Genomic DNA, 20,233 nt, shown 5'->3' on the forward strand with positions numbered 1-20,233 from the left:
TGTCTCTGGGCCACTTGCATGTAGGAGAAGAGGGTGTGTGTGACCCAAAGAGTATTATTAGCACATCTAAAAATGTAACATCTGAAAAATCTGAAAGCTATTGTTCATTAGTAAACTGATGACTTATGAAAGATGACTTTGAGCCAGAGAAGTCAATAGCATGCAGCACAAATCGCAAAAAAAGGCCCCTGGAAAGGCAGAAAGGTGCAGCTGCTCCCTGCACTTGTCACCAGGTGCACTGCTCTGTCACTGGATTTGGATCTTCCAGTCAGCACCAATGTTCAGTGAGAACTTCTCCAGGTTCAGGGTGGATGTTTTGGCACAATACGTAAAAGCCACAGGCTGAGCTTTACCATCTAGATATCAAAATTGTAAAAGGGAAAGTTTGATGAACATCTAGGAGAGAAATTTTGAATTTAAAATGTTTCTGACTCTGTTATAAAACCTTATGCCCCATATAGGAGAATCCAAATTAATAGCACTTGTACCCATGGACTTCCATGAAATTTTAAAACATGAAACACTCCACTGTTTTGAGTGCAAGACTGATTGAAAACAAACTAAGGAACAAAGTGATCTGTCCAACAAATTCAGTAGGTAAACAAGGATATATCCTATCCCATGTCCTTTAAGAAACTCCATAAACTCCATGAGCAGGATTCCCCAGGACTTCAGATATCTACAGTTTAAAAAAAATATTCAGAGAAGCTACAATATTATTTCATCCCAAATAATTTCCTTTAGGAAAATATTAACTGCTTACAATGAGCAGAAAGACCAGTTGATGAAGAGAAGCAGGATGGCCTCATGCCCTCTAGATACTAGTATATTTGACTCCTGCCAGACAGAGCAGAGTCCACTTGGCTAAGCACATTATGTCAGTTTTAGACTAATCATCTCTTCACTGCAGATACTTATATGTTTACAAAAACAAATGGCCTGTTTCCTCACCAGGTGAGTGGCTGGTCACAGAAGATGGCTGCTTCTTGAGGCCTAGGACCAAGATCTGCTCCACCACACACTTGCTGGGATAATGACCCCTCTTGTCAGCACAACTGGAATAGATACAACAAATGGCATTAGGAGAAGGAGAGGAATAGGGGTCACCCCAAAAAGAAACACTATACCCATTAGTGGTCACTCCCCATTGCTCCCAAAACCCTCTCCCTGCCTTCAGCTCTAGGAAAGGCTGAGACACACTCTCCATATAACCTCCACCCCTGGCATAGTCCCATACAGTTGGGAAGGAATCCCCAACTCCTGGTTTCTCCAGGAAGAGTGAAGGGTTTGGACCACACTTCTAGTGTCCCTCCTTTCAAGGCTCCCACCTGAGGGATGGCCCTCAAATCACCTAGCTCTGATAGCCAACGGGCTTAATCATAGCAAATAAAGAAGTAGTTGTTAATAGGCAGTGTGGCTATCCCCCCAGGGCTCAGTGCAGAGGGAGCAGGCAAAAACATCCATCTCACAGGTTCTCCCTGGAAGGGATTTGACTGCATACTTTCCCAGCTACTGCCTGAGTGTTCTAATCAGTCTGCAACTAGGTGCTGACTAAAATCTGCCCCTTTGGGACATGGATGGGCCTCAGCACATCCTCAGCAACTGTGAGTCACTAAGAACAAAGATGGCAGCTTGGATAATCACAAAGGTCTGACAAACAACAAGGAGCTCAGGCCCAGCTGATCGACGAGGTTCATCTCCTACATGAGACCAGTCTGTCAAGACTGGAAGAGGTGGCTGTCTTATCTAATGTGAGAAACCAACACAAAGAGTCAAGGAAAATGAAACAGGAGAATATGTTCCAAACAAAAGAACACGATTAATCTACAGAAACTGACCTCAACAAAATGGAGATAAGTTATTTACCTGATAGAAAGTTCAAACTAGTGGTAATAACTATGCTCACCAAGGTCAGAGAGCAATGCATGAACAAAGTGAGAATTTCAACGAAGACAGAAAATATTAAAACGTACCAAACAAAATGTAGACCTGAAGAATACAAGAAGTGAACTGAAAAATTCAATAAGTACTGCATGGTGTCACTTATATATGGAATGTAAAAAAATTTTCAAAAAAGGAAAGTTGAACTCATAGAACAAGAGAGTAGAATGGGGGTTGCTAGGGGCTGGGGGGTGGGGGAAGTAGAGAGAGGCTGGTAAAAGAGTACAAACTTTCAGCTATAAGATGAATACGGTTTGAGAATCTAATGTATAACATGGTAAATATAGTTGATAATACTGTATTGCATAACTGAAATTTGCCAAGAGAGTAGAACTTAAGTGTTCTCATCAAAAGGGGAAAAAAAGGGTTAAACATGTGAGGTGATGGATGTGTTAATTAACTTGATGATGGGAATACTTTCACAATGCGTACATATATCAGATCATCACATTGTATACTTTAAATATATTACAATTGTATTTTTATACTAGTATATTTTATTAAAATTTTATTTCTAAATTATACCTTAATGACCTAGAGATTATCATACTGAGTGCAGTGAGTCAGAGAAAGAAATATCGTATGATATCCCTTATATGCAGAATCTAAAAAGAAATGATACAAATGAACTTATTTACAAAACAGAAAAAGACTCACAGACTTAGAGAATGAACTTACGGTTACCAGGGGGGAAGGGATAGTTAGGCAGTTTGAGATCGACATGTACACACTGCCATATTTAAAATGGATAACCAACAAGGACATACTGTATAGCACAGGGAACTCTGCTCAGTGTTATGTGGCAGCCTAGATGGGAGGGGAGTTTGGCAGAGAATGGATACATGTGTATGTATGGCTGAGTTGCTTTGCTGTGCACCTGAAACTATCACAGTATTGTTAATCAGCTATTCTCCAATATAAAATAAAAAGTTTAAAAAATTATACCTTAATGAATCTGGGGGGGAAAAAAAGAAAAATACTCCACAAGTGGCCTTCATCATTAATTTCTTAAAATAGCAACTCTGCACTTGAGGATAGCAAAAGGATAGCATAATTTAAGAAAGCACACAGCTTTTTTAGCTGCCATTACCTGTTGATCAAAACACCTGAGGCGAATGAAAACTTCCTGTGCAAGAATTGCTTCTGGTGGAGGTATTGGAATGAATGACCATCATCGAGATAGAATTCACCCACAGCAGAACCCTGGAGAGTGAATCACGGATAGAGAATGTGCTTATGTAATAGCTTTCTAGGAAAAGACTGTCGCCTCCCTAAAGGAAATAATAGATTTTAAAATCTATGAAAAATTATGTTGAACAACTGCTTAATATTCAAGCTGTACAAAGCAGTCATACGATATATACATTTAATACACATTTGTGAAATAATATGAATAAACAAGTCACACAAGAGGAGGACAAAGAGTTAGGCCTTGTTGAAAGAGATTTAAACTATGAAGTATGGTCAGCGGCATAGGTGGCTTCCCCCAAAATACTATCCTAGAAGGTGACAACAGGTCAAGAAAAGTTCACAGAATGGAAATGAAATTAAAAGAAAAAATTGGTATACAATGTATGAGATCAGCTATCTTTAGAAGACCCTCCATTTAGAGAACGGTATCTAGTTCCTACTGTCTTTTAGTAGGAGGACCACTTTTGCATGTCAGACAATGTCACAGCACTCCATATGGCAATTCACTGTTATTGACAACGTTTCATGTGCTATGGACCTCGAGTTTCTTGTAATTATTCCATGGCCTCACATGGGCCCAAGGTCCATAGTTTGACCCAAGAAAACATGCTTAAATGAAACGGATTGAAAAGAAAGATGTAAGAAAAAGAAAGCTTAATTATTTTATAATATTTGCTTAAGAGTAAGGATTTGTGTTTGGCACTGTATTTTGGCAAATGGCTAGGAGAGGAATCTGTTATAGGCCTCATTTGGCTCAAAAGATCTCCTCAAAAGGACAGATCAACTCTGGATCCTTCCAGGTTTTACCCAAGGAGATTGTAGTTGTTTGAGCCATCTGATGAGCATAGAAGTCATTGCGTGAGACTGTGTCCCTGGAATGTTGCATAGACACAGGACCCTTTTACAGGAGACTGAGATTCAGGGCTAACCCACATGTCAGGCTGCCTATGGCTCAATGAGCTTTCGGTCCAGTGGTAATCAATGCCAAGCTGCAGAGCACCAAGGGTCACGGTGCCCTAGAGGAAATTTCTATTATTTCTAGTTCTAAGAGTACTCTTAAGGATAATTCCAGGAAAGTCAGACAAGAAATGATTCAAAACCTTGATTTCTAGATAAACTTCAGAAGCACCTATCCCATAGATGGGGTTCACCACTTTTACATAGTGTCACATACTCAAAGGCTACAACTGTAAAGAGATAGAGTAGTAACAAACAAGATGTGTAAAAGTAACATTTTTCAAATACCTTAGTGCTTAGGGCCACCCAGAGTCCATATGGGGAATCAGTCATGCAGCCCGTGGATCTTCCTATAGTTGTCTTTATTGGTACCACACTTCCACCTCGTTGAAACACTGGTATCTAAAACAGAGCAACACTCTCAGAGAAGGAGGATTCACATAAGGCAATTTCAAAGTAGACTTTTAAAATATTTCATTGTACAAGACTCACATTCGTTACAAGTATAGACTCAAAGGCAAAATAAATTTGTGAACACAGAGATGGCAAAAATGGGGGCCCTGGCATTGAAAGGAAAAGAGTTCAGACACTAAAAATGGTTCATTTTAAAATTATTAGGGAAACTTCTCACCCTTCATCAATTTATTATCTGTTCTGACTATCCTATAAGTAGCCTTTCCTGTTTTGTATTTTTAATTTTCCTGTCAATATAACAAACAGGTTTATTTCTAGGACTCTGCTAAAGAGGGAATTTGTCTGTCTGTATGAGCAGGCCCAGATGTACATATGTATGTCTTTATAAAAGATGGTAGGGACTTCCCTGGTGGTCCAGTGGTTAAGAATCTGCCTTCCAATGCAGGGGACACAGGTTTGATCCCTGGTTGGGGAACTAAGATCCCACATGCTGTGGGGCAACTAAAGCCTGTAAGCCTCAACTACTGAGCCCATGCGCCACAACTAGAGAGAAGCCCACGGGAAGCAATGAAGAGCCCATGCACAGCAACGAAAGATCCCATGTGCTGCAACTAAGACCTGACTAAGCCGGAAAAAAAAAAAAAGATGGTAGTTTTTTGGTTTGGGAAAGATGACTGTTGTCCTTACTTCAGCCTATACCCTTCTTGCTCCTGCTTCCCTGATCACCAGGGTGACTGACTCAGTTATGAGGGTAAAACTGTGAAACTTTTGCTATAGAAGCCACCAAGGGCACTTGAAGTGACTCTGACAACAGGGTTGTAGGCATGGCCCCTATCTATGGGTCTTCTGGAATGGCATTCCCAGCCAGCACAGCCCAGTAGGCTCCCTGCCACCCAGTGCAATCCTCTGTAAGGAAGCTCCCTGGATCACGTGAAGGCCTGTACTTTGCTCTGAGTAATGTACAAGCGGGGAGAAGAGCAAGAATACAGTAGTCCCCCCTTCCCCACAGGGGATTCGTTCCAAGACCCCCAGTGGATGCCTGAAACTGAGGAGAGTACTGAACCCTATATAAAGGTATTTCCCCTACACTAATGGGCGGGTAGCACACAGAGTGTGGATCTGCCGGACAGAGGGATGATTCATGTCCTGGGCAGGAGGGAGCAGGATGGCGCGAGATTTTGTCATGCTACTCAGGACAGCGTGCAATTTAAAGCGTATGAATTGTATATTTCTGGAATTTTCCATTTAATGTTTTTGGACCACAGTTAATATTTTTGGGTTTTTTCTTTTTAAAAAATTTTATTTATTTACTTTTGGCTGCACTGGGTTTTCGTTGCTGCACGAGGGTTTTCTCTAGTTGCGGCGCACGGGCTTCTCATCATGGTGGCTTCTCTTGTTGTGGAGCACGGGCTCTAGGCACACAGGCTCAGTAGTTGTGGCACATGGGCTTAGTTGCTCTGTGGCATGTGGGATCTTCCCGGACCAGGGATTGAACCCGTGGTCCCCTGCATTGGTAGGTGGATTCTTAACCACTGCGCTACCAGGGAAGTCCCACAGTTAATATTTTTGGGCCATAGTTGATTGAAGGTAAATGAAACTGTGGAAAGTGAAACCACATATAAGGGGGACTGCTGTATACATGAAGCTGGGAATCAGGGTGGAAGTAGTCAAGATGTCCACCCTCTGCTTGACTTGAAGTCAGCAGCAAGAAGTAAAGCACATCTACCTCCCCACCCTCATCAGCAAATCTCTTCTTATTCTTTTTCTTTCCTTCAAAGAATGAAGCAGTAAGTTAGTATGAATGGGCTCTGGGGTAGGTGTTCAGTTGACCCGGGGTCTTGTCTCAGTTCTGCCACAATTTAGCTGCAACCCTGGACAAGGAATTTAACTTCTCTGAACCTCACTTTCTTCACCTGTAAGCATGAGGGATTCAAGTAGATGAATGGTGAGGTCTCTTCTAGATCTGCAAGTTGGCATCTGAAATCATTTTCTATATAATGGAGTTCCTATTGCTGCTGAGAATTTTAAAAAATAACATCAGTATCTCTTTATAAATCTTTACACTACTTAGGTCCTGTGGTAGTCATTGTGATTCAGCTGTAGGAGCAAACTTCCCTTCAGAAATGCAGCCTAGATGGGCCACTCTGAGTCTAAAATCATAACTCATAGCCTCCCCTTGGGCCTAGAGGTCCAACTAAAAACTCATGTTTTCTGACTTGGTGTTGTAGAAGAATATTCTGTATGGTGTATGTGGGAACCACCATCATGTATACTCTCTGTTGTCAGTGTTATTATTTTTCTTAGACATACAAATGTAAATCAGAGTATGTTTTTTAAATTTTTTTCTCACATTTAACAGCCTTATTGATATAATTCATGTCATACAATTCACCCATTTATAGTGTACAATTAAATGGTTTTTAGTATATTCAGAGTCATGCAACCATTACCATAATCAATTTAAAATCACCCCAAAAAGAAACACTATACCCATTAGTGGTCACTCCCCATTGCTCCCAAAACCCTCTCCCTGCCTTCAGCTCTAGGCAACCACTAATCTACATTCGGTCTTCATATGTATGTGTTATTATGCGGAACACTGATGTCCTTGGTTCTTTCTATGTAGGCACATGTTATGGACTAAATGTGTCCCCACAAAATTCACGTTGAAGCCCCAGCCCCCAATGTGGCTGTATTTGGAGACAGGGCCTTTACAGAGGTAATTAAGACTAAATCAGGTCATAGGAGCGGGGCCCTGATCCAAATGATTAGTGTTATAAGAGACAAGAGAGCTCACTCTCTCCCTCTGCCATGTGAGGACACAGCAAGGTGTCTGTCTACATGCCAGGAAGAGAGCCCTCACCAGGAACCGAATTGGTTGGAACCTTGATTTGGGACTTCCAGCCTCTAGAACTGTGAGAAAAGAAATTTCTGTTGTTGAAGCCACCCAGTCTATGGTATCCTGTCATGGCAGCCCGAGTAGACAAATACAGCACAATAGGTAAAAATAACAGTCTGAAAATAACTTACCGTGTCCAAGGCTACTGGGATCTTTACAGCACATGCTCCTTCCCAATGAGCAAATGTCTTAGAGTCATACCAGACCTGAAAAGAAACAGACCCTAATGAAAAAGAGTGTATAAGCAACTCTGTTCACAATTTCATTATTTAGTAAAACATCCATTCATCTGGATTTCAAATAACCAGAAAGCTAAAATAAATACAATTAAAAAAAAAAAACACCTTGAGTAGAAGTTAGGAAGAACATATGCTTTTAAAAATATCCCAAAGGAAAAACCTAGTACTGTGACGGATTAAGCTGACTAAAAGGCCATTCATTTTTCCATTCATCCATCCAAAAGTTATTTATAGATCAATCTACCATGTGCCCGGCATTGCTGGGTACACACGAGTGAACAGAAAGACACAGAACCTGCCCTCATGGATTTTATAGTCCAGTTGGCTTATAAAAACTTAATGATCGGGACCTCCCTGGTGGCGCAGTGGTTAAGAATCCGCCTGCCAATGTAGGGGACACGGGCTTGAGCCCTGGTCCAGGAAGATCCCACATGTTGCAGAGCAACTAAGCCCGTGTGCCACAACTACTGAGCCTGCGCTCTAGAGCCTGTGAGCCACAACTACTGAGCCCATGTGCCACAACTACTAAAGCCCACATGCCTAGAGCCCGTGCTCCACAAGAGAAGCCACTGCAATGAGAAGCCTGCGCACCGCAACGAAGAGGAGCCCCCGCTCGCCACAACTAGAGAAAGCCTACGTGCAGCAACAAAGACCCAATGCAGCCAAAAATAAATAAATAAATATATTTAAAAAAAAAAACAAAAACCTTAATGATCTAGTAGTGAAAAAGACAATGGAAGAGAGAAAACCACAACAAAGCAGAAAAGCACATTGCAAGCAAACATTACAAATGAGGCAGGAGAAAAAAAAAGTGTCAGACAAGGAAACAGATCTTAGAGAAAAACAAATGGAAACTTGGATTACTACTATAGTGTCATTGTTTCTTAACAGAGTTCAATTCAGGGATAAGTTCAAACTCTTACCTGAGAGGCCTGTCAAGGGGGTTTACTTGCTAAAGTGCCAAAAAAAGTCCTGCAAAGTAATTTGGTGGGATAAATCCTTAAGATACCATCAGAAGCAGCATGAAAACAAAACCTTTTTCTCTCTTCTAGTTCAATATAATTTCTGGCAGCCACAGAGTCTGTTTCGCAAGTTCACCTCCTGGGATTACCAGAGCCTTTATAAAGCTGGGCTGTTGAATCTGTCATTGTCTTGCTGTGAATGTGAGAGGGCTGTGACCTGACAGTTGCTAGCTACAGTGAACTCTTAATTCAACTGGATCAGCCCCACCTTGTCATGAAGTATTATCTTTGGCTGGATTCAATTTGCTAATGTTTTGTCAAGGATTTCTGCGTCTGTGTTTACAAGGGATATTGTCTTAGCTTTCTTTTCTCGTAATGTCTTTCTTTGGTGAATACTACTAGCTTTAGATAAAAAGCTGGTGGGAGTGAAAGATAAAAAAAAAAAAAGGATTCAAACAACACTTGGGGATTTCCTGTCGACCATTTCCAGTCTAACTAACTGAAACGAGAGGTATAGAGTGTGTGCTCTGGTGCCATATTCAAAGATCTCCAGCCTAGGAAGCATACAACTGGTACAAAACATAATGTAGATCAGACCCGGAGCTTAGTCACCAAGCTCCTCACCCAGCAAGTACTTACAGAAGGCCTACTATGGGCCACGTGCCCATCTAGATGCTGGGGATACAGCAGAGACCATAACAGATAAAAATCACTGCCCTCAAAAAGCTAACATTCTAATGGGAGAGATAAATAATAAACAAAACATAAAAGTAAATACATAGAATGTTTAAAATGGCATGTTCTGTGGAGAAATATAAAGGCCGAAGGACGGCTGGACAGTACTGGGGCAGCGGGAGTGGTTTATAATCTTTTTTTAAATTTAATTTATTTTATTTATTTATTTTTGGCTGCATTGGGTTTTTGCTGCTGCATGCGGGCTTTCTCTAGTTGCGGAGAGCGGGGGCTACTCTTTGTAGTGGTGCGTGGGCTTCTCATTGCATGGCTTCTGTTGTTGTGGAGCATGGGCTCTAGGAGCATGGGCTTCAGTAGTTGTGGCACGTGGGCTCAGTAGTTGTGGCTCGCGGGCTCTGGAGTGCAGGCTTGGTAGTTGTGGCACACAGGCTTAGTTGCTCCGCAGCATGTGGGATCTTCCCGGACCAGGGCTCGAACCTGTGTCCCCTGCATTGGCAGGCGGATTCTTAACCACTGCGCCACCAGGGAAGCCCCAGTTTATGATCTTAAACAGGGTGTCAGAGAAGCCCTCCCTAATAAACAGATTCGCAGGAGAGGGAATGGGCCACACAGAAACACGGGGAAGGTGACAGCGAGGCCTTTAGATAGCTCCCTGCACAGTGTGATGCAATACTAGCTAACCAGCAAGGTAAAGTTCTGGCAAGAAACAGCTTGGCTCTCCTACCCAGGCTTTGGGAAGACGTAGCAAGAGAAACAATCACAGAACAGTCTGGGAAATAGTGTTGAAGGAATAGGTTATGTAGTCACAACAATGTAATTGCAATGTTAATAGGTCATTATAGAAATTTGTGGCTAAGTCAGAAAGGGAGCTAGTTCTTCTCAATGGGAACCTACGCTTTGTCAGAATCAACTTGAGAAACTCTCAGCAGAAATGCTCGGCAGGACAATTTATTTAGCTCTTGTTATATTTAACTTTTTTCTCGGGTTTCTGCTTGGCAGGGGAACCTTTGTAAAGAGCCCCACCTTCAGAACTACAAATTACTAGAGAAACCAAGCAGAAAGAAAATCATTCATGAGCACTCTGTAGAAAAGCCTGGTTATTGTCTTATCAGTAATGACAAGTGTAGTGGGCTGAATGGTGGCTCTTCAAAACGATATATTTGCTTCCTAATCCCTGGACGGAGTGAATATTACTTTCTATGGTAAGAGATTTGACTAAATTAAGGATCTTGAGATAAGGAGGTAATCTGGAATTATTCAGATGGTCCCTAAATAACATCACAAGTGTCTTATAAGAGACAATGGTAGGGGAGACACAGACACACACTGTGAAGATGGAGGCATGGACTGAAGCAATGCAGCTACAAGCCAAGGAATGCCAAGGAGTGCAGGCAGCCACCAGAAGCTAGGAGAGTGGTATGGAACAGATTCTCCCTCAGAGCCTCCAGAAGGAACCAGCCCTGGTGACACCATGATTTCAGACTTCAAGCCTCCAGAACTGTGAGAGCACAAATTTTTGTCATTTTAAGCCACCAAGTTTGAAGGGAAGAGGCATGAGGCATGTAAGGTATGCGGATGTTTGTCATTTACTTTTACCTCATTTGATCCTGGCAGAAACACATCAACCACAGTAGCTTTTGGTTCTGTGACTGGGTGAACCAATAAAGCACTTCCTGAAAAATGGAGAAGAAATAAAGTTGAATATCATGATAAGAGGTCTGAAAACATCCCTTCTCTTTGTGGTTTCAAAGACCACTCAACTGAACTTCTTGAAGGTAGAGATCTTAGTGAGTTGAACCAATGATTCATCAGGGAGATGCACTGTTAGTTAGAAAGAGGACAGGTGCTCAGAGGTAACTGTATTATTACCTGTTATTAATCCTCCTATGGTATAGTAGGATTACAGGTAGGGACCCTGACAAGTCTGGCACAGCCTCATTTTGTGCATAACTGTCATCTGAAAGCACCATTGCACTTCTCTAAGTGCTTCGTTGTTTGCTATACATGACTTTGAACGTGGTGAGTCTACAACTGTGACCCAGAAGTGTGGTCCACATAGATACTCAGGTCCTCTTCCTTGGGCAGGTATCACTGGAAGCCTGTAATTCTCTTAAAGGCAATCTAGATTATTAATTTCATTTTTTTTTTTTTTTTTTTTGTGGTACGCGGGCCTCTCACTGTTGTGGCCTCTCCCGTAGCGGAGCACAGGCTCCGGACGCGCAGGCTCAGCGGCCATATCTCACGGGCCTAGGCGCTCTGCGGCATGTGGGATCTCCCCGGACCGGGGCACTAACCCATGTCCCCTGCATCGGCAGGTGGACTCCCAACCACTGCACCACCAGGGAAGCCCTATTAATTTCATTTTGATCTTGGTACCACCGTATGTAAAATTCATCCATTTATGAATTTGCTCTTTAATTCAACAAATATTCTTTGAGTTCCTCCTGAGTCCCAGGCACTGTGCTAAGGCTCTGGGGATGGAGTGACAAATAAGACAGACATGGTCCCCACCCTCATGAAGTTTACAGTCAGTAAAGACAGATATTAAACAAGTAATTACAAATTAATTAGAGTTAAGACAAATACCAAAAAGATGAAAGTACAAAATGGAATGAAAGTTATATAATAAGAGGGACTGACTTTGACTAATGCAGGTGGAATTAGGTATTAGGAAGCAATTTTGGTCAGGGAAATTTTCTCCGGGGAAGTAGCTTTGAAATTTGAGACCTAAGGACAAGTGGAGACCAAAAGAGATAGGTTGTTTACATTTTGGGGTTTCTACTCTTTAGAAATGGAATTCACCTTTTGGGCAACTCTGTGTTGAGCCTGGCTTCTTGACCCCATTCCCCAAATGATAAACTTCCATGTTCCAAATCTGGTTAACCCTTGTTAAAGAAGAGGCCAACCAAAACAAACAAACAAAAAACCCAAAAAAAAACCAAAACCAAAATCAAAACCAAAAAAACCCAAAAAACAAAACAAACAAAAAAACCAAACCCAAAACAAACAAACAAACAACCCTATCTTGCATATGAAATAAGCTCTTCTGAGTCTTTACTATCTGATTTACTTTTTTCTACTTCCCTTCCCTGTGGTGGTGTCATAAGGCTTAGGAGTGGACCCAGACAAGAATCCCAACTTACATCCACAAATAAAATGGGTTTATATGAAGTTAACATGTTATGTGAAGCGCTGCATGACAAGAGAATAGAGCTGTGATCCCACTAATACACTAAAGATCTTGGTGATGGAATTTCTTTTATTTTTGTTTTTGGCTTTCTTGAGATTAGGGATTTTTTAGCATTCTTACACTAGAAAATACAATAAGAAAAACATCATTAAAGTATTTATCATAACTATAATTCATCAAGAAATGCTCACCCAGCATGTATTCATCTTCCACACCGAAAGTCTCTAATTCATCAGGGAACTCTACCCACAGAGGCCTGGGGAAAGGAAAAAAGAAATTTCTTACTTCAACATCATTAGATTTTTATTATAATTCAGTCACTTACATTTTCAGTTTTATAACTATTCAAAGGAAATTGGAAAAAGCCAAGACTCTTTTTGTATGATTCATGATTTTATGAGGGCTTCCCTGGTGGCGCAGTGGTTAAGAATCCGCCTGCCAATGCAAGGGACACAGGTTCGAGCCCTGGTCCGGGAAGATCCCACGTGCCACGGAGCAACTAAGCCCGTGTGACACAACTATTGAGCCTGCGCTCTAGAGCCCGTGTGACACAACTATTGAGCCTGCGCTCTAGAGCCCGTGAGCCACAACTACTGAAGACTGCGCGCCTAGAGCCCACGCTCCGCAACAAGAGAAGCCAACGTAATGAGAAGCCCGCGCACGGCAAGGAAGAGTAGCTCCTGCTCGCCGCAACTAGCGAAAGCCCACATGCAACAATGAAGACCCAACATAGACAAAAATAATAAATTAAATAAATTTATTAAAAAAAAGATTTTATGAGCACTTGTTATGATTACTATATATTTTTCTTATGTGAAAGAGCTATGTATTAGCTTAAATGGTTCAATGAAAGCTTGAGAATTCTGGTACCTGAAGTTTTCCGTTCTTATTGTTGAGCACTAAATACTACTCTGACAGAATCGGAGCTTTGTCCAAGTCCAAATGCCTAACACGTTTGGTGTAAAACAAATTAAATGTTTGTAAAACCAAATTTTTTAGTGTTGTAAAATCTGTGCCATTTTTTCATTCTGTCACTGCTTTTCATGAATCGTTAATCATTGCCTATTTAAATAAAAATAATTGGTTTTTCTTGTTCTCAAGCTGGCAACAGTTTTGGAGGTTTCAGAAACTTGTGTGGGTTTTGAGTTTGTTTTATTGTTATTGTACACAACTAGGAGGCATGTGGGCTTATAAAAATCATAAAACTTTCAATATCTATGTATCTGGATATTAACCTAATGGTTCTAATATTATTTTCAGTTTCATGAGGAAAAGATATTTTTTAATAAGAGAAACTTATTTTTAGTTTATTCACTAGCCTTTGTAATAATCTATTCCTTTTCTACTAAATATAACAAAGCAGTGGTCTCTAAACCTGGTTGATGTCTAAAATCACCAGGGAAACTTCTAACAAATATAGATCCCTGGAAATTAACCAAGGGATTCCTAGTAGGTTTGGTGGTATGGCCTTGGAATCTGTATTTTTCAAAAGCTCCTCAGATGATTCTGATCTGAGCCAGGCTGAGGAACTGCTAATCTAGAGGTCTTGATGTACTTACGATGTGTGTCTCCGTGTGTACTGTTCTCTAACCCAGAAAGTTGGTATTCACATCCTGTCTTCAAAATAGAATCAGAATATAACTCATACACTAGGAAAAGCCCTAAGGGTAAGATAGAGCTAAGCCTGGAAGAATAAGTTGTTTTTCATGAGAGGATGCTTGTGGGTGTCGGGATGAAAAAACAACTTTCCTCTACCCGTCTAGGTTCTTCTGGCTGGTCTAAGAATTAAATTTACATGAGAGTATTTAACAGGAGAAAATCAAATTTAATTATGTACATATGAGGGGGTTCCATAAAAATATGATGCCTAAGGACAAGATAGGCAATTGAGGCTTATATAACACCTGAGAAAAGGAGAAGGGAGTGGGTTTGGGACTTCCAAGGGGAGGAAGGATATTCACTCAGAGATGGAAAAACAAATGTTTGGTAAACAAATGTTTGCTGGGCCATACAGAGACAATGGGACACAGAGAGGACTTCAGTCCCCATGTTCCCCCTACCATGCTTAGCTCATATTCCTTGTAGATATCTCTGATAATGCACTTCCTGGACCAGGTCCTTCAACGAAATTCTTTTAGGCAGTTAAGGAGGAGGTTAAAAAGAAAGACTTCCTGAGCCTTTTGTTTCTTTTTTCTTTTTTTTTTTTTTTGTGTGATACGCAGGCCTCTCACCGTTGTGGCCTCTCCCGTTGCGGAGCACAGGCTCCGGACGCGCAGGCTCAGCGGCCATGGCCCATGGGCCCAGCCGCTCCACAGCATGTGGGATCCTCCCGGACCGGGGCACAAACCCGCTTCCCCTGCATCGGCAGGCGGACCCTCAACCACTGCGCCACCAGGGAAGCCCTGCCTTTTGTTTCTTTTTTTTTTTTTTTTTTTTTTTTTTTGTAATATGCGGGCCTTTCACTGTTGTGGCCTCTCCCGTTGCAGAGCACAGGCTCCGCACGCGCAGGCCCAGCGGCCATGGCTCACGGGCCCAGCCGCTCCGCGGCATGTGGGATCTTCCCGGACCGGGGCACGAACCCATGTCCCCTGCATCGGCAGGCGGACTTTCAACCACTGCACCACCAGGGAAGCCCCAGCCTTTTGTTTCTTAAAAACAATCAGCCCCGAAGAATCCTCAAGCCAAAGAGACATTTTGCGGTGGCAAGTTTTGTAGGGGAACTACATGGGTTAAATATTGGATGAATTCAGTTACAAAGTCACTTCCTTTTTCTTTTCTTTCTTTCTCCTAATTCTGTCTCCTACCAAATATTAACACTTGAACCACCAAGTAGCAGGAGATCTAGTTTTTATCTTCTGTGACCTCCACTGCCTGACCCTGCTCACCGTTGGTGCTCAATAAGCTGATTGGCACTTGGTTAAACACCTGGCTTTTCTTTTGCAATCACTGTAATCACTCCATTGCCGGTGGCTGAGGGGATCTTCTGGTAGAGATTGGTTGCTGGTGTGACTGGTGAAGCCTGTTTACCTCATGACGGGTTGGGAAGCCACGTGTGCAGAGTAGAACAGAGAATACCAGTAGGGCAGGAGGGTGTAGCGCTCTCTGATGGCTTCTTGGATGAGCCGGGTGTGCTCCTCCCCAAAGAGCCAGGGTTCCCGTCGCTTGGTCTTCTTGGTGGCATGGCCACGGAAGAAGGGCTGGTAGGCTCCGGCCTGGTACCACCGCACTAGCAGCTCTGCCTCTGGATTCCCGATGAAGCCACCTACATCTGCTGATTAGTCAATTAAGAAAGGGTGAGTCAGATACCCAGGCGTCTAACAGACGATGTACACAGGTAAGATAAGGCCTTGAAGACGGACAGGGCAAAGGCGCTGTATGCGCACTCAAAATGACAGCATAAAACTGTGGCCTCAAATTAGGGAGCACATACTAAAAAACTCAAGGCTGTTTGGGGATCTGACAGTACGCTCTTTGAATATATTTTTTTCCTGTCAAAAGCCTTTACTGCAAGATCAACTTTTCTGTATGTCCTGAGCCCAGGTAACCCAGAAACTGCAAAATGTCTGCCTGATTCAATAAGTCTGTGTTTAGGGGTGGGGTGGCGGTTTGGCAATTGATTTCGTTTGAAATCAACAGCCGAAGCAAGATAAAAATTATAGAAAGAACTAAAGGGAAAGATATAATCAGAATTACAGGTTTAGGGAGAATTTCGTGCTTATCCCTTAAGCAGGATACATATTCCTTGTATTGAAAATATGGACCAATGCCATAAAAAAACACATCTATCAAAAAGTGATATTAAGATGCTCCCAGGCCCACTAAAAACAAGGAGCAGCTGGTCCTGTAGCCATGCTGAGCACCTTCCATACTGGGATCTCTCACCTGCAGGGAATTGTTAGGATTAGGGAAAGGCAGCCCATCAGAGAATCCTATTTTAATTAAATTTATCTTTTCCAAGTGTGTGTGTGTGTGTGTGTGTGTGTGTGTGTGTGTGTGTGTGTGTGTGTGTGTGTGTGTGTGTGTGTGTGTGTGTATTTAACAGTTAAAACGTGTCACAGGAGTTCTGTAAGGCTGATTGCTGATTTGCTAAAGTCTTTGTAGTTCTCTCCATTTTTCTCACTTTCAGGTAGAAAAGGCATGTTTTAAGAAGAGAAGCTCAGTTATCAAGAGTGTCTAAGGAGGGAGCAGTAAGAGAATGAGGGAAAGAAACACTCTGGCTCACTTTCTGATGACTTTCTTCATGTCCTCAGTTCAGACAGTACACACACAGCTCTGAAGCGTCCCCTTCACTCTCCTCTCTAGTCTGTTCTCCTTCACGCTCCTCATTTTCTCTTTCCCATGTTTACCCCTGTTTCCCATCCAAGTACTAACCAGGCCCGACCCTGCTTAGCTTCTGAGATCAGAGGAGATCGGGCACGTTCAGGGTGGTATGGCCATAGAGTATCCCTGTCGAAAACAGCTCACAAGAAGAGATTTGTGACCAGCTTTGATGAAAATACCCTCCCTTTGTATGGCTGATTGATTTTGTTCTGCAGTGGAGGCTAACAGCATTGTAAAGCAACCATACTCCAATAAAAATTAATAATAATAATAAAAAAGAAAACACCCTCCCTTTGATTTTCTCTCACATCAAGCTTGAGGGTATCATCTTACCTCCACAAAAAGAGATCCCAGTCACGCTGAGGGTGAGTAACATAGGGATAGAAATTTTCAGGTAACTCCACTCTGCTGTGTTGTCACCTGTCCACACAGCACCTTTGGTCATCAGTAAGAAGGTATTAAAAGAAAAAAAATCACAAATCAGCCCAAGTACTCAGTTTCATATTTAGATTCCATATTTGTAATAGGCAAACCAACATAAAGGAAAACATTTCTTTCTTTTTATATATTCTGGATACAAGTCCTTTGACAGATATATATGTATATTGCAAATATCTTCTCTCAGTCTGTGGCTTGACTTTCATTTTCTTAACAATATCTTTGAAAGGGCATAAGTTTTTAATTTCGATGAAGTCCAATTTATCTTTTTTTATTTTATGGTTCATGTTTTTTGTGTTCTAAGAAATTTTTGCCACCCCAAAGTCACAAAGATTTTCTATGTTTCCTTCTAGAAGCTTTTTGTTTGTCGTAGCTTTTATAATTTAGGTCTATATTCCATTTTGAGTTACTATGTGTGTATGGTGTGAGGTAAGAGTCAAAGTTCTTCCCCCTCCCCCACATGGATACCCCATGTGCCAGCATGATTTATTGAAAAAACTCCTTTCTCCATTGAATTGCCTTAGCAACTTTGTTGCTAATTATTTGATCATATATGTGTGGGACTCTTTCTTGATTCTCTATCCTGTTCCATTAATCTATATGCCTATCTGCCACACACCGCCCCTAACTCCACAAAATCCTCTATAAGAGGACTTAAGACGGTACAAGGGAGACATAATAACAGCAGCAATAACAATAGTTAACATTTACAGAGCCCTCACTGAGCCAGGTGTTACGTTGCTTTGCCTGTATTATCCCACTTAATCATTACAACAACTCTTATCAGGTAAACACTGTTTAACTTTATTTTACCGTGAAGGAAATATGGCAAACAATGGATATGGTAGGATTTGAGCTCAGGCAATCTGACTCTAAAGTCAGTGCTCTTGTGCACTGAATAGTTGATAAGAGCTTGTAAAGGTATATAACACTAAAGAGGTTCATAAAAGGAAAAAAATCTTACGTTACTAAGTCTAGATTACTCCTGAAACTTTTTTTTTTTTTTTTTTTTTTTTTTTGCGGTACGCGGGCTTCTCACTGTTGTGGCCTCTCCCGCTGCGGAGCACAGGCTCCGGACGCGCAGGCTCAGCGGCCATGGCTCATGGGACTAGCCTCTCCGCGGCATGTGGGATCTTCCTGGACGGGGGCACGAACCCGTGTCCCTTGCATCGGCAGGCGGACTCTCAACCACTGCGCCACCAGGGAAGCCCCTCCTGAAACTTTTTGTCATTCTTTTACCAAAATAGTTTTGGTAGCTATTTTTGCTTTAATATTCTGTAGAAATTTTAGGCTGTCCTATGGGGAGCAAAGAAAAATATTTTCGAGGGACTTTTAAAATAGTATTCTCATAATTTCTCCTTGACTTCAGATGAGATACGTACATATCTGCATAATGATGTTGAAACCCACATGACAACATTCTTATCAAGAAACAAAGTTCATGTAAACGTTCAGATGTTTTCAGGCTCCTGTGGTTGTTCTGTTGAAAGCTCTCTCTGGCTATTGGTCTCAGCATAGAACTTGACACAGCAGTGTTCTCTGTAATGCCTCACTTGCTATGCTTTGGGGCAAATCGATAGCTTCACACAGAGTACTAAAGACTAGGCAGTGAGCCAATATTTAAGAGATCAAAGATTACTTAGTATGCATATCTTCTGTTATCTTCTTTTTTAATTGGAGTATAGTTGATTTACAATGTTGTGCTAATTTCTACTGCACAGCAAAGTGATCCAGTTATACATATATATACAGTTTTTAAAATTCTTTTCCATTGTGGTTTCTCTCAGGACATTGAATATAGTTCCCTGTGCTACACAGCAGGACCCGTTGTTTATCCATTCTCTATGTAATAGTTTGCATCTGTTAACCCCAAACTGCCAGTCCATCCCTCCCCCACCCCCGTTATCTTTTTTAAACTGCTGCTTATAAGTGTTTTCATTCAAAGACTTTACTTGTTATAGTTATTAGAAGGGATACTTGTAGAGAATTTGGAAAATAGAGATAAGTAAAAAGAAGAAAATTAAAATCACTTATAATCACCACAGTATTATAATTACTTAGATTACTACCTACATATATTTATTTTTTTTTAACAAAATCAGGGTAATATATAAACATTTAGGCTTTCTGCTTTTTTTTTCTTTTATCATGATGTCACAAAAATTTTCTCATGCAATTAAAGCTACTATATTAAATAGCCTTATGATAGTCTATCATACGGATATACCATAATTTAATAACTATTCCCGTATTGTTGGATTTTCTTTATTTTTTATTTTAAGGACTGATGCTGAGTATCTCTGTACTTGAATCTTTGCCTGATGATTATATTTTGGCGTCTTCCGGAGTGCCATTGGGGCTGGTCTTCAGGGGTGGAGTAGGAGGCCTAATATTGTCTGTGGTACAATAAAGGCTGGATTCCTCAAACTAGGACCTAAGCTTCAGGTTATTTATGCAAGGCCAGGGGACTTAAAATAGCCTTCCTGCCACAGGGTGGTTAAGTTGAACTAGATCTGCATTAGCTAGTAAACCGGATCCAGTTATAGATGACGCTGACCACAAGCAAAAGCTGGGTCTATTTTAAACCACATTGCTGAGTGGAACAGGTGGTTGAAGGAATGTGTTAAAGTATATTTTCTCTGGTCTTGATAAATAAAAGAGACAGGATCAGAGATGACCATCCCAGGACCTAGAGTCTGTCATACAGAGTGAAGTAAGTCAGAAAGAGAAAAACAAATACCGTATGCTAACACATATATATGGAATCTAAAAAAATAAATAAAAAATAAAAAAGGTTCTAAAGAACCTAGGGCCAGGACAGGAATAAAAATGCAGATGTAGAGAATGGACTTGAGGACACGGGGAGGGGGAAGGGTAAGCTGGGACAAAGTGAGAGAGTGGCATTCACATATATACACTACCAAATGTAAAATAGCTAGTGGGAAGCAGCCCTATAGCACAGAGAGATCAGCTCGATGCTTTGTGACCA

The 20,233-nt window shown here is 41.4% G+C and overlaps 1 protein-coding gene across 2 annotated transcripts in view; it reads right to left on the reverse strand.

The window, feature by feature from the left end:
• Positions 1-246: 246 nt before the first annotated feature.
• Positions 247-20,233, reverse strand: part of GANC (glucosidase alpha, neutral C) — a gene marked incomplete at both ends in the record, with an annotated part of 69,988 nt that continues 50,001 nt past the window's right edge. For both annotated transcript variants that reach the window (XM_079699903.1, XM_079699902.1), the window contains 9 exons: positions 247-356; positions 952-1,055; positions 3,032-3,144; positions 4,378-4,491; positions 7,534-7,608; positions 10,893-10,969; positions 12,678-12,742; positions 15,514-15,757; positions 17,140-17,241. In XM_079699903.1, the coding sequence (XP_079556029.1) occupies positions 247-356; positions 952-1,055; positions 3,032-3,144; positions 4,378-4,491; positions 7,534-7,608; positions 10,893-10,969; positions 12,678-12,742; positions 15,514-15,757; positions 17,140-17,241 (1,004 nt within the window). The remainder of the gene's footprint in view (positions 357-951; positions 1,056-3,031; positions 3,145-4,377; positions 4,492-7,533; positions 7,609-10,892; positions 10,970-12,677; positions 12,743-15,513; positions 15,758-17,139; positions 17,242-20,233) is intronic.

The sequence above is a fragment of the Hyperoodon ampullatus genome, assembly GCF_949752795.1.
Source record: "Hyperoodon ampullatus genome assembly, chromosome: 3".
NCBI lineage: Eukaryota > Metazoa > Chordata > Mammalia > Artiodactyla > Ziphiidae > Hyperoodon > Hyperoodon ampullatus.